At 41.2% G+C, this 12266-nt stretch overlaps 2 protein-coding genes across 3 annotated transcripts in view; one reads left to right on the plus strand and one right to left on the minus strand.

The window, feature by feature from the left end:
- Positions 1-224: 224 nt before the first annotated feature.
- anapc11 (anaphase promoting complex subunit 11) lies at positions 225-6283 on the plus strand. The gene is made up of 2 exons (XM_033044343.1): positions 225-634; positions 5236-6283. The coding sequence occupies exons 1-2, from the start codon at positions 526-528 to the stop codon at positions 5379-5381; spliced, it is 255 nt and encodes an 84-aa protein (XP_032900234.1). The 5' UTR covers positions 225-525; the 3' UTR covers positions 5382-6283.
- A 79-nt stretch (positions 6284-6362) lies between these two features.
- card14 (caspase recruitment domain family member 14) overlaps positions 6363-12266 on the minus strand; it is a 61489-nt gene continuing 55585 nt past the window's right edge. For both annotated transcript variants that reach the window (XM_033044342.1, XM_033044341.1), the window contains exon 21: positions 6363-7767. In XM_033044342.1, coding sequence (XP_032900233.1) covers positions 7563-7767 — 205 coding nt within the window. In that variant the 3' untranslated portion in view covers positions 6363-7562. The remainder of the gene's footprint in view (positions 7768-12266) is intronic.

The raw sequence follows: 12266 nt of genomic DNA on the forward strand, positions 1-12266 counted from the left end.
CCCGAACTCCTTTTCCCCCCTAACCCTACACTTTCCTCCCACTTCTTCTCCTACACCAATTCTTTCTTTCCTCTGCCCGTCCTATCTTTCACCCCCTCCCGTCCTATCTTTTACCCCTGCCCTCCCTCAAACTCCCCTCCCCTCTCCACTTCACCTCATCACCTCTCCCTCAAACTCTCCTCTCAAACTCTCCTCACATCCCCTCCTCCCCGCCCCTCCCTAACGATGAGAAAAGCAACCATTTAATGAGCCAGCGGGATAAATGACTTTTATATTTTTAAGCGCCGCGGCTAGATTTCCCCCCGGTGGCGCTTAAAATATTTAATTAAAAAAAATTGAAGTCATCTGTCCTGACAGCTCATGAAATGGTTGCGTGAGGCGAGGAACGTGATGGATTGAGCGGGCGAGCGGGCGGCCGGGCCGGGCCTTCCTGTGAGCGGAAGCCGACGGTGCCGTGGGCCCGGCTCCCTTCTTCCCCGCTCACTCCCTCACGTTCCCTCCTTCCCCACTGCTCCGTCTGCCGCCATGCGAGTGAAGGTGAAGCGCTGGAACGCCATCGCCACTTGGTTCTGGGTGGCGAACGACGAGAACTGTGGCATTTGCCGGACGGCGTTTAATGGCTGCTGCCCAGACTGTGAGTGTGTTGCAGACAGACACAAAACGCTGAAGTAACTGGAGGAAAAGGAATGGGTGACGTTTCGGGTCGAGACCCTTCTTCAGACTGGAGAGTCGGGGGAAATGGAAATTAGAGATATAGACGGCGATGTAGAGAGATAGAAAACAAATGAATGAAAGAAATGTAAAACAAGTAACGATGATAAAGGAAACTGTCTATTGTTGGCTGTGGGCTAGGTGAGTTATTCAAACAATGAAACTCAACAGGATGACAGTGAAACTAGTACAATGACTAGGGTGAGGGAGAGACAGAGAGAGGTGATGCAACGTTACTTAAACATAGAAAATAGGTGCTGGAGTAGGCCATTTGGTCCTTCGAGCTAGCACTGCCATTCAATATGATGATGGCTGATCATACAAAATCAGTACCCCGTTCCTGCTTTTTCCCCATATCCCTGCACTTGAAGTTAGCTGCAGGACTATTAAGCTGCCCAAGCGAAATATGAGGTGCTGTTCCTCCAATTTGTGTTTGGCTTCACACTGACATGTGAGTACGTTGTTATTTATTAAATTGCAGGACACAGGCAAAAGCTGTCCAAGTTTAGATCAAATATATAGCAAGGAACTGCAGATGCTTGTTTACACTGAAGTTAGACACAAAACGCTGGAGTAACTCAGCGGGCCAGGCAACATCACTGGAGAAAGGGAATAGGTGACGTTTCGGGTCGAGACCCTTCTTCAGACTGATAGTCAAGGGAGAGGGAAATGAGAGATATGGAAATGTACAAAGAACCTGCACTGAAAGGCGGCGCTGTCCGCAGGAACTGGAGGACAGAGATGTGTAGTGCGTCCATCACCGTTCCCGTCGGAAACCAACACCACCACGTTGTTAATGTTTTCAACGATGATAATGAATTAAATGTCAAAGAACAAATGAATGAAAGGTATGAAAAGAACAAATCAAAGCCAGCAAAGATGATCAAGGAAAGGTGGTTGGCTGTGCAGAAGGTGATAACGAGTAGATGCAGTGAAACTCAGCAGGACGACAGTGAAACTAGTAGGACGGCAAGGGTGGGGGAGGGACGGTGTGAGAGGGAATGCAAAGGTTACTTGAAATTAGAGAAATCAATATTAATACCGCTGGGTTGTAAGCTACCCAAGCAAAATAAGAGGTGCTGTTCCTCCAATTTACATTTGGCCTCGCTGTGTGACAGTGGAGGAGGCCCAGGACTGAAAGGAGAGTATGGAAATGGGAAGAGGAATTAAAGTATTTAGCAATTGCGAGATCACATAGGCCAAAGCAAAGGTGTTCAGTGAAACGATCGCCCATTCTCCGCACCTTCAGCCGACACAAGCAGCAACCTTGTCTCCAGGGCCTTTGTTCTCATCCTCCCTCCTGCCTGCAATTTAAAACATGAGCTTGTTGTCTTACTTTTCCTGTTCCGATGGCAGGTCATCCTGCCTGAAACCCTGACTCTATTTCTCCCTCCACAGATGCTGCCCGACCTGCTCAGTATTATAAATCCATAAGTTCTGGGAGCAGAATTAGGCATTTTGGCCCATCAAGTCTACACCACCATTCAATCATGGCTGATCTATCTTCCCCTCTCAACCGCATTCTCCTGCTTCTCCCCATAACCCCGACACCCTTACTAATCAAAAATCTGTCAATCTCCGCCTTAAAGACTTAAAGGTATCGCCAGCATTTTCTGCCTTTACCTTGGAATTTCAACATTTTCGTTTTTTTTTGTTTAGAGTGAAGTCTTAATCAGAGCAATCTTCTTTAAATGACAAATCTGCCTGATGAATCAATCTGATGAACTTTAGCTGCACTCCCTCTGGCACAAGTTTATCCTCTTTGGTTCGGGAGACCTGACCTACGCACAATATTCCAGATGCCTGTCCCAATGTTAGAGTTAGATGAAGGGTCCTGACCCAAACATATAAAATTCTTAAGAGATTGGACAGGCTAGATGTAGGAAAAAAATTCCCTATGTTGGGGGAGTCCAGAAGCAGGGGTCACAATTTAAGAATAAGGGGTAGGCCATTTACGACTGAGATGAGGAAAAACCTTTTCAGCCAGTGAGTTGTGAATCTGTGGAATTCTCTGCCACAGAAAGCATTGGAGACCTTCGTGTGTTCAAGAGAGAGTTAGATACAGCTCTTAGGGTTAACGGAATCAAGGGATATGGGGAGAAAGCAGAAACGGTACTGATTCTGGATGATCAGCCATGATCATATTGAATGGTGTACTGGCTTGAAGGGCCAAAATGGCCTACTCCTGCATCTATTTTCTATGTTTCTATGAATCGTCACCTATCCATGTTGTTCAGCGATGCTGCCTGACCTGCTGAGCCTCATATTTTGCTTGGGTAGTTTACACCCCAAGCGGTATGAACATTGACTTCTCCAATTTCAGGTAGTCCTTGCTTTCTTCCTCTTTCCCCTCTCCTTCCCAGCTCTCCCACAGCCCACTGTCTCCGCCTCTTCATTTCTTCTTACCGCCCCCCAACATCAGCCTGAAGAAGGGTCTCGACCCGAAACGTCGCCGATTCCTTCGCTCCATAGATGCTGCCTCACCCGCTGAGTTTCTCCAGCATTTTTATCTACCTACTGAGTTACTCTAGCACTTTGTGTCTTTTTTCTGGTTAGATGTCTCTACAGACAGGCATGCAGCTTGCATTCCTAATTACCTGCTGAACTGCATATTAATTTCAATGATCCATGCATAAGGACTACCAAATCCTTCTTAAATATCTTAAATATTTAACCAGTTAAAAAAAAATTACCATTCAATTTATTTTCTGCCAAGATAAATGTATTTACCTTTGTTCCAAATTTTATAGTCAATTTTTTACGCATCCTACCGCTGTATTGGCACCACCCTTTATACTTTCCACATCGATCTCGTCTGTAAACCCTGCAACCAAAATTGTTAAATTGCAATTTCTGACCCTCTTTAAAATACACTTCAGGAACAGCTAATATATCACACTTCCATGTGCATGTCTGTGCCATTATCTTATCTGCTTTATTCATATTCTTAGCATTTAAGTGTAAACCATTTAGCACAGCCAAATTCTATTTACCAACTACTGTTTGCTGTGCTATTCAAAATGTTGCTAATTTTCCAAATTTCATTTTTTTCTCTTTTGAATGTATCCCTATCTTCTAATACTCCTGTATTGCTAATTTAAGCCTATCCCATATTTTCAATCGTCCTCCCAAACAAGATTAAACTCTTGCCAAGTGTAATAGCAAATCTTTTTACAAACATATAGGTTTCAATCCATTTTATGTGCCACATCACAGCCCTGCACAAATCTTTCCTTCCCGAGAACCGAAAGCCTTCCCCAATACGTGTAGGGAGGAACCGCAGATGCTGGTTTACACAAAAAATAGACACAAAAGGCTGGAGTAACTTAAGAACTGGCAGCATCTCTGGATAGAAGGAATGGGTGACGTTTCGGATTGTGACCCTTCTTCAGACTCAGTCAGAGAGCAGGAGGAATCACAGAGGGGGTGCAGTGTGAGAGAATGATGCAGAATTCTCGGAGAGAGGAGGAGAGCTTCTTCAAAGTAGGCATACCCTGAGGAGATTTTGCAGTGGAGCAGATTAAATGAGTAGGAAGAAACTGCAGATGCTGGTTTATGCCGAAGATAGACAAAATGCTGGAGTAACTCAGCGGGACAGGCAGCATCTCTAGATAATAATAATAATAATGGATGGGATTTATATAGCGCCTTTCTAATACTCAAGGCGCTTTACATCGCATTATTCATTCACTCCTCAGTCACACTCGGTGGTGGTAAGCTACTTCTGTAGCCACAGCTGCCCTGGGGCAGACTGACGGAAGCGTGGCTGCCAATCTGCGCCTACGGCCCCTCCGACCACCACCAATCACTCACACACATTCACACACAGGCAAAGGTGGGTGAAGTGTCTTGCCCAAGGACACAATGACAGTATGCACTCCAAGCGGGATTCGAACCGGCTACCTTCCGGCTTTAGCCGAACACTTAGCCCATTGTGCCATCTGTCGTCCCGAAAGATAGAAGGAATGGGTGACGTTTCAGGTCGAGACCCTTCTTCAGACTGCTGTGTCTATCTGTTTAACTTCCTTTTTATCACTGAGTGATACTGAGAGAAATCCAGAATATCTGCATCCAAATTTAAAGTGACTTAGTTTTTCTCCTATTTCAATTCAGTGACTTTTAATAAGTGTTCAAATGGTAATGCTAAAATCCAGTAAACCTATTTAATGATAGGAAAGCAGATTTCAGTTTATTCTCGTATATCACTTTAAAAAAGCTTGGAAATAGTTGGACGAACCTAGTCTGAAGGGTCCTGACCCAAAACGTCACCTATCCATTATCTCTAGAGATGCTGCCTGTCACGCTGAGTTACTCCAGCATTTTATGTTTATCTTTGGACGAAGCTAGCCTTGTTTTTGCCAGTTGAAATATAAACTTCTGATCTTTAATTTTTTTGAGCAGAAGTCAAACTGCAAACCATCAGATCCAAGTATTACTCCTCGAATGTGTAGACATAATTATATTTTTGCAATCTGTGGCTGGGAAATGTACACGGGATCTTTCACAGACATATTTGCTTTTCAGGTAAAGTTCCAGGAGATGACTGCCCATTGGTTTGGGGCCAGTGCTCCCATTGTTTCCACATGCACTGCATTCTGAAATGGCTGAATTCTCAGCAGGTACAGCAACATTGTCCGATGTGTCGACAAGAATGGAAGTTTAAGGAATGATGAGAAGAATCCGCCAGGATCATTCAAAATTGTTGATTCTCAACCAAAATATGGAAGTAATTATGAACTAAATATGTTACGAGGATTAAAGCATGTCTGATATGTAACATAATGTAAATATCACTTCAAATATGGTGGAAGTTCGAATAACTAATGTACATTACAGTTGGAAAGACAGATAAACAGCCAGGTTACAGTTTTGCATAAAAGACCAATATGACATCTTGATTGCTACCTCGTGAAGTAAAATTTTGTCCCATCTGCATTACTGTACTATGTTTTGTTTTTAATTCGTTATCTTATGGATGTAATTTTGAAAATATTCAATTCCTTTAAGGAAGGACTGCACAATTTAAAAAATATATAGACTTCAACATTGAACGATTGAGTTTATTGATTACATCAAGTACATAAATAACAGCCTACTTAAACACGAGTAAACATTTGAATTGTTATTGAATGTTACGGTAGAATATATGAATTGTCATACATGCCTTACTGCATTGTGAAACAACTATCAAATTAAATCCAGTCACTTGAAATTTCTTCCACTTGCCGAAAGACATAAGGCTTCTTTATCTGACAGGGCATTCGATAGCTTAATAATTTTCTCAACAAATAACAGCTTGAATAATATTTTTCTCTAGAAACCCCAGTTAGTTAACAGGCAGTGACTTTCCTCTTGTTATTCATAATTACGCACTCCTGTAGCACTTGCCATGTTGTGTTCACATTTTTACAAAACAAAACTTCTACAATATCCACAAATTATTGAGTATATATTTCCACATATAAAAAGTTGCAAGTGCAAATGTATAATTGATTACCACCACTGTTCCTACACACAGACGTTGATTATTTTGTTTTTAATTATAATCTTAATGAAATAAAGCTCAGTTTTTCACTGCATAATGGGAGAAATGAATTTATTATTGTACTTGATTGAATCAAATTAAATAATCCATCACAGCCACAAGAATATTCAACACTGTGTTAAATGTGCACTGTTTAATTTGCAGAATTGAAGCATTTTCAATACATTGCATTTGTCCTGGAGGTAACTAGCCATTGACTTCTAATGGTTGCTCAAACCTAACATTCCAACAAGTGCTAAAATTGTTTTCACAAAGCTTTGGTAGTCCATGCAAAGCCGTGGTGTCAGATACCAGTTAAAACATCACATATTTACAAACTTTACATGCAGTACAAAAACTTGCACTTGTATAGAATTAATTCACAGAATCATGCAGCAGTCAAAAAACATTTTCAGTATATAGTATACATAGGTGCCGATAATTTCTATCCAGTAATTACACAACAATTAGCATAGGTATAATAAGTTGTGAGGATAAATTATATGAATGCAGTCACATTTTGCTATCAAACGATGCTAAATGCATACGCTCAGTTGTACAGTATCTGCAAGCATTGACAAGAGCCAATTTGTGTTTCATTGTGACTGACATTTTTAACAGTTATATTTAGATATAGTCTTTCTTACACACAGACATCGCAAAGTGCATTACTAAATGGGACAAAATAACTGCAAAAATAATCTAACGGCACCTTTGCAAAAAATGTCACTTTATAAGTTTAATAATTGGCATGGAAAAGCATTGGAGATCCCAGTAGTGGTTGAATTTGACATAAAAATGGCTATATTATGAAGATTTTTGAATCCACGATTATTTACAGTCAAAAGACTCAAGAAAATTAAGACTGAATGGAAACCAATTTATAGCACTGCAGAGATTTGAGATTGTACTTTTATTTTCAAGAGTATTTGTGTTTTCTTAAGGTAGACAAAATGCTGGAGAAACTCAGCGGGTGGGCAGCATCTATGGAGCGAAGGAAATGGGCAACGTTTCAGGTCGAAACTCTTCTTCAGTTTTCTTAAGCCCTTTTCCCATTATAAGAAAGTGGATTCATGGGAAGGTGAGAGAAGGGAGCAAGGAGGGAAAAGTGCATTATGTCTGAAACTATAAAATAGACATATTTTAATGTATCATAAAGATTGGAGAAATTGGGAAAATGTAAAAGTATGCTTTTTCAGAAGTAGATGCATTGGAATTGCCTATATGATCTCCCATTTAATATCCAGTGTTAAGAGTAAGGGGAAAAATACACCTATAAATTATTATTTTCTTTCCAATTTCCTGTTACAATCCTTAGATAAATACCCTAGAGAGGTGATTGTTCAATCCACACAATTTTCTTTTGCTCATCCTTTACTGCTGCTTTTACCGCAGTTACAAGTGAATCCAGATCACTCCAGCTGTCAGGAATACAGTTATACAGGCAGGGCAGTGTGTCCAGCAAAATCTCCTCCCTTCGCGAGCACTCCATCAGTAAATCCTCTGTTACTCCATATTTCTGCAAAATACGTCTAAAAATAAAATTAGATGCAAAAATTAGAAAATTAGAAAAATAGTCTTCTGCTTGAAGCACTTTGAAAGGAATAAAATGTTGAAAAATTGAATTGCAGTAGCAAGTTGTTTCCCATTCCATATCTGATAATAATTCAAATAACTAGGACTGTTGTTAGGTCTTTGAACCAAGTAGTGAAGTAAAGGGAAGTTTGTAAAATTATAGAGAAAGGACATGATGATAATGCAAGTTAGTAAGAAGTGTAATAACTAGCGTGTGACAGAAATGGATATAGCTAGCATAGAGAAAAGTTACAAAGATAAATTAGATGCTCTTTTTCTGATGTGAACAACATTTGCAACAAGACATGAATTGATAGTACAAATATAATTCAATGGGTATGATCTGAAACCCATGACTAAGACATAGTTGCAAGGTGATCAAGGTTGGGTATTAAATATGCCACGGTACCTGACGTTTTGGACAGATCGGCAAAGGAAAAGATTATTGGGCATCCCTGTTAATAAAGAATTAGATCAGTACAGGAGTGAGAATTGATCAAGAAAGTGAATGAGCATGGGTGGACATAAGAAATAGCTGGCTAAATCATGTATGTTTATGGTCAAGATAGATAATTGGACTGCAGGGCAGTTGGGCATTAAAAGGTTAAGACAGAATGGTGGGGATAAGGCCAAGAACAAATAAACCAAGATCCCACCGAACAGCAAAACAAGCTAGAGGGCCTGCTTGGCCTATTTCTCATTCTAATGATGATTACACGTATTAATGGTGTGTAAAAAACGTTAGCAAAGACAGGTGTTATGTAAGAATTATTTAGTTTATGGCTAGGTCTTTGAACCAAGTAGTGAAGGGAAAAATTCAGGTAAAGCGAGGTTGCTTGAATTATAGAAAAAGGACTAGATGATAATGCAATTAGTAAAAAATGTGGACATTACGGACAAGTTGGTGCCATGCAAGAAACAGTAGTAGTTCAGGTTGATTTGGCAAATGTTTCTTGCAGTGGGTTGGAAACTAAATACAATAATAATCTTTGCAGCCACAAACGAATCAATCAGATCCTGAAGTTATCTCCTTGTCATCTTTGGAAAAATTGCCTGAGCTCTGCTACAGCCACTCCCTACAATTCCAGCATGAGCTGCTGCTTCATTTGGAGGTGATTCCAAAGTGTAAAACCATGCACAATCAAATAATTTTAATACAACACCTAGTTCTAAAAATAAAGGACGTAAGCAAATTGCATGTATGCAAATAGGCTTACAAGCATAAATCTGCATCTTTTTCTGACAGAATCCATGTTAAGTCATTTAAAGTCAACGATGAACAGGAATCTTTAGGAATGTAATAACATGCGTGAAAAATACATCGGAAGTCAATTACATCCACTCATCTGTTCTTTGTGTCATTTCAAAACAATTTAAATCCTGCTTGTGCAAAGTTGCAGTATCTCTTGTGCACATCGAACAAACATGTCCTAAGCAAATACCAGAGCACTTGTATGCTTAGTAAAGTTGTGAATTCACAGATGCCTTACATGTATGCAAATTCTAACACAATTTAACAGTTACCAAGGGACTCACAGTAAGGATAGTAGTTCATAAAACGATCTGAGGAATTATACTCCTGAGGAGAAATCTTTTAACATTTCATTTCTTTTGTCATCTATGCAATAATGTGAAAGCTCTTCTTACTTAAATTCAGTCACATGAAGGGTATTTTGATCAATATTAGCACAGATCAATTTGGTAACTAAATCAAAAAAAGTTAGTTCAGATTGAAGCACTTTCAAATGTATTATGTTATATTTCAAGGTGATTGTTTCTTAGTTGTCGGGTGTGTGTGTTAATATATATAAAAATGCCAAGGTTTCCTACAGACCATTTTACTTAAAGGTTTCAAAGGTCTGTTTATTGTCACGTGTACCAACTAAGGTACAATGAAATTCGATTTAATTGACTTAATACAGATAATTAGAATCTTTAAAGACCATGACAGTTAAGAATAGCCCCACGTGGATACATACTAATGTTAGAGAAGGCATAAGTGAAAATGTTGAGCAAATGTGAATATTGTATTTTACGTACATTTTATCCAATTCAAATTGCAGGAGAATGCCATTCTCTCATTTACATTTATAAAATTTACCTTGAAAGCCTGGCATTAAAACTAGACCAAACATTCGGATCGATTTAGTGGTGCAAAGCAAGTCATGGAAACTACTGTTTTGCAATTTGAACTGAACAAAATATTTTTTCAATGTGCCTTACAGCTTCTATTTGTTAAAATATTGCATACAAAATTCCCATTTTGCATTAAGCCAAATGTAAATGATTAGGATATGGTGATTCTTTCCCCAACCATCTATATTTGCATACATCAGGGCTACATAAGTTTATCAGACCATATAAGGGATGCCTATGTGTAAGGATAGCTTACTGAGGCATAGTCATCCATATGCTCTTTAATATTGTCAAATGTATAATCAAACATGCATGAGCGCTTCGTTGTTGCAAAGTCAGATACTGTGATTACTGGAGTTGTTATTTTTTCAGAAGCATTGGGAGAACAGGATACTGAGTTTCGACCCAAAATGTCGACAATCTTTTGCCTCCATATTTGCTTAGTTCTTCCAGCAGTTTATTTTCTGGTCTGGATGTCAGCAGCTGTAATCTCCTGTGCCTTCATTTTTTCCAGTGAACCTGACAAGTTCTACCTGTAAGGCTCACACATCTAACATTTATAAGACTGGGCTGTAATCAACTTCCACATAGATTGCAGTCCAGCCATCATGACAGTTTACAACACACAGCATTTATAACAGCATGGAGAGTTAGTTGTTTACATTCAGTTTGTTAACAGCTACTAATAAAAATAATTTAAAGAAAACAGAACATAACCGAACAACTGATGTTGTAACTCAGTCACTTACAACTCTAAGGTCACTTACAACAGAAGATAAAAAGTGGGAGTAACTCAGTGGGACATGCAGCATCTCTGGAGAGAAGGAGTGGGTGATGTTCGCGTCAAGACCCTTCTTCAGTCTGAGGAAGGGTCTCGGCCTGAAACGTCACCTAGTCATTCTCTCTAGAGATGCTGCCTGTCCTGCTGAGTTACTTGAGCATTTTGTGTCTATCTTCGGTTTAACCAGCATCTGCAGTTCTTTCCTACACATGGATAGGTGACATTTTTGGTCAAGGCCCTTCTTCAGTCTGTCACCTATCCATGTACCAGAGATGCTGCCTGACCTGCTGAGTTACTCCAGCACTTTGTGTCATCTTTTGTAAACAAGCATTTGCAGTTGTTTGTTTCTACATTGACAACAAATCTTGCACCTGAACCTTAAAATACCTTATTTTCACTGGAATTGTTGAAAAAGCAGGATGCAAGGTCTCTACCCATAACCTTGACCTAACATTGGCCATTCCTTTGTTACCATCTCAGATGATCCGCCCTGGGCCCAGCACAAAGATGTGATCATGATCTTTACTTTCCAAGATGTTTAAAAAGATCTGGCATGTCAGATGCTTCAGACGACCAAATATTCTAACCAACTTCTAGTGAGGCACTATAGAAAGCATGCTACCTGGTTGTATTATGGTCTGGTACTGCAATTCCAATACACTGGAAAATAAGAGGCTGCAGAGAGAGTGGGACTCAGGTCAGGCCACCATGGCACGGCCACCATGGCACAGCCCTCCCCACCTCCCAAGAAGGCATCATCTGTCATCAAGGATCCCCACCATTGGGCCAATCCCTCTTCTTGCTACTACCATCGGACAGGAGGTACATATTACAGGGCTCGAAATTAGCGGTTGCCCGGGTGCCACTGACCACCCAAAGTGCAGTCGGGCAACCTAAACGCCGAGTCATTTTGCCCGGCTTGGCACGCGGATACTGGTTTATACCGAAGATAGACACAAATAACTGGAGTAACTCAGCGGGTCAGGCAGCATTTCTGGAGAAAAGGAACGTGACGTTTTGTGTCGGCGACGGCTGTAATGCGTGGGAAAGATGCTAAATGTGGCGTGACGGAGGGTCGGAGCGAATGACGGGCCCCGTACAGCAGCAGCGGCGGCGACTCCATCTCCTCCTCCCGCACCCCGTCTGGCCTGATAGTAGCCGCTGCCTGCCACTCCACCAACGGCGCTTTCAAAACAAACCCTCTCGCACGCCGAGGCCGGGAGGAGGGACGGGGAGGCCTCCTTCCGCCGTCTGAAGCATCTGCACCGCTCGGCCCCGCACCTTCCAGTTGGTTGGCGGAGGAGGGGAGGCGGTGGCGAGGAGATCCCAACTGCCTCCCCCTTGGCGGCGGCACTTGGCGATGGACAGGGACGGCTAAGGCAGCGATGATGCCGATGTTCTCCGAGGAGCGCTGACCTTCCTTCCCACCTCCTTTGCCCCTTTCTCTCCATCCCCCTTATCCTGAGACCCCTCCTCTCCATCCCGCACTGATCCCCATTCCTACCTCTATTCAGTCCTCACTGACATCCCGTGTGCTCC

The sequence above is a fragment of the Amblyraja radiata genome, chromosome 26 (assembly GCF_010909765.2).
Source record: "Amblyraja radiata isolate CabotCenter1 chromosome 26, sAmbRad1.1.pri, whole genome shotgun sequence".
Classification (NCBI taxonomy): domain Eukaryota; kingdom Metazoa; phylum Chordata; class Chondrichthyes; order Rajiformes; family Rajidae; genus Amblyraja; species Amblyraja radiata.

Excerpts from the sequence above, each read along its gene's own strand:
- anapc11 (XM_033044343.1), top strand. The coding sequence starts at position 526 with ATGCGAGTGAAGGTGAAGCGCTGGAACGCCATCGCCACTTGGTTCTGG. Across the intron at positions 635-5,235 it reads TAATGGCTGCTGCCCAGACT|GTAAAGTTCCAGGAGATGAC; the intron begins GTGAGTGTGTTG and ends TTTGCTTTTCAG.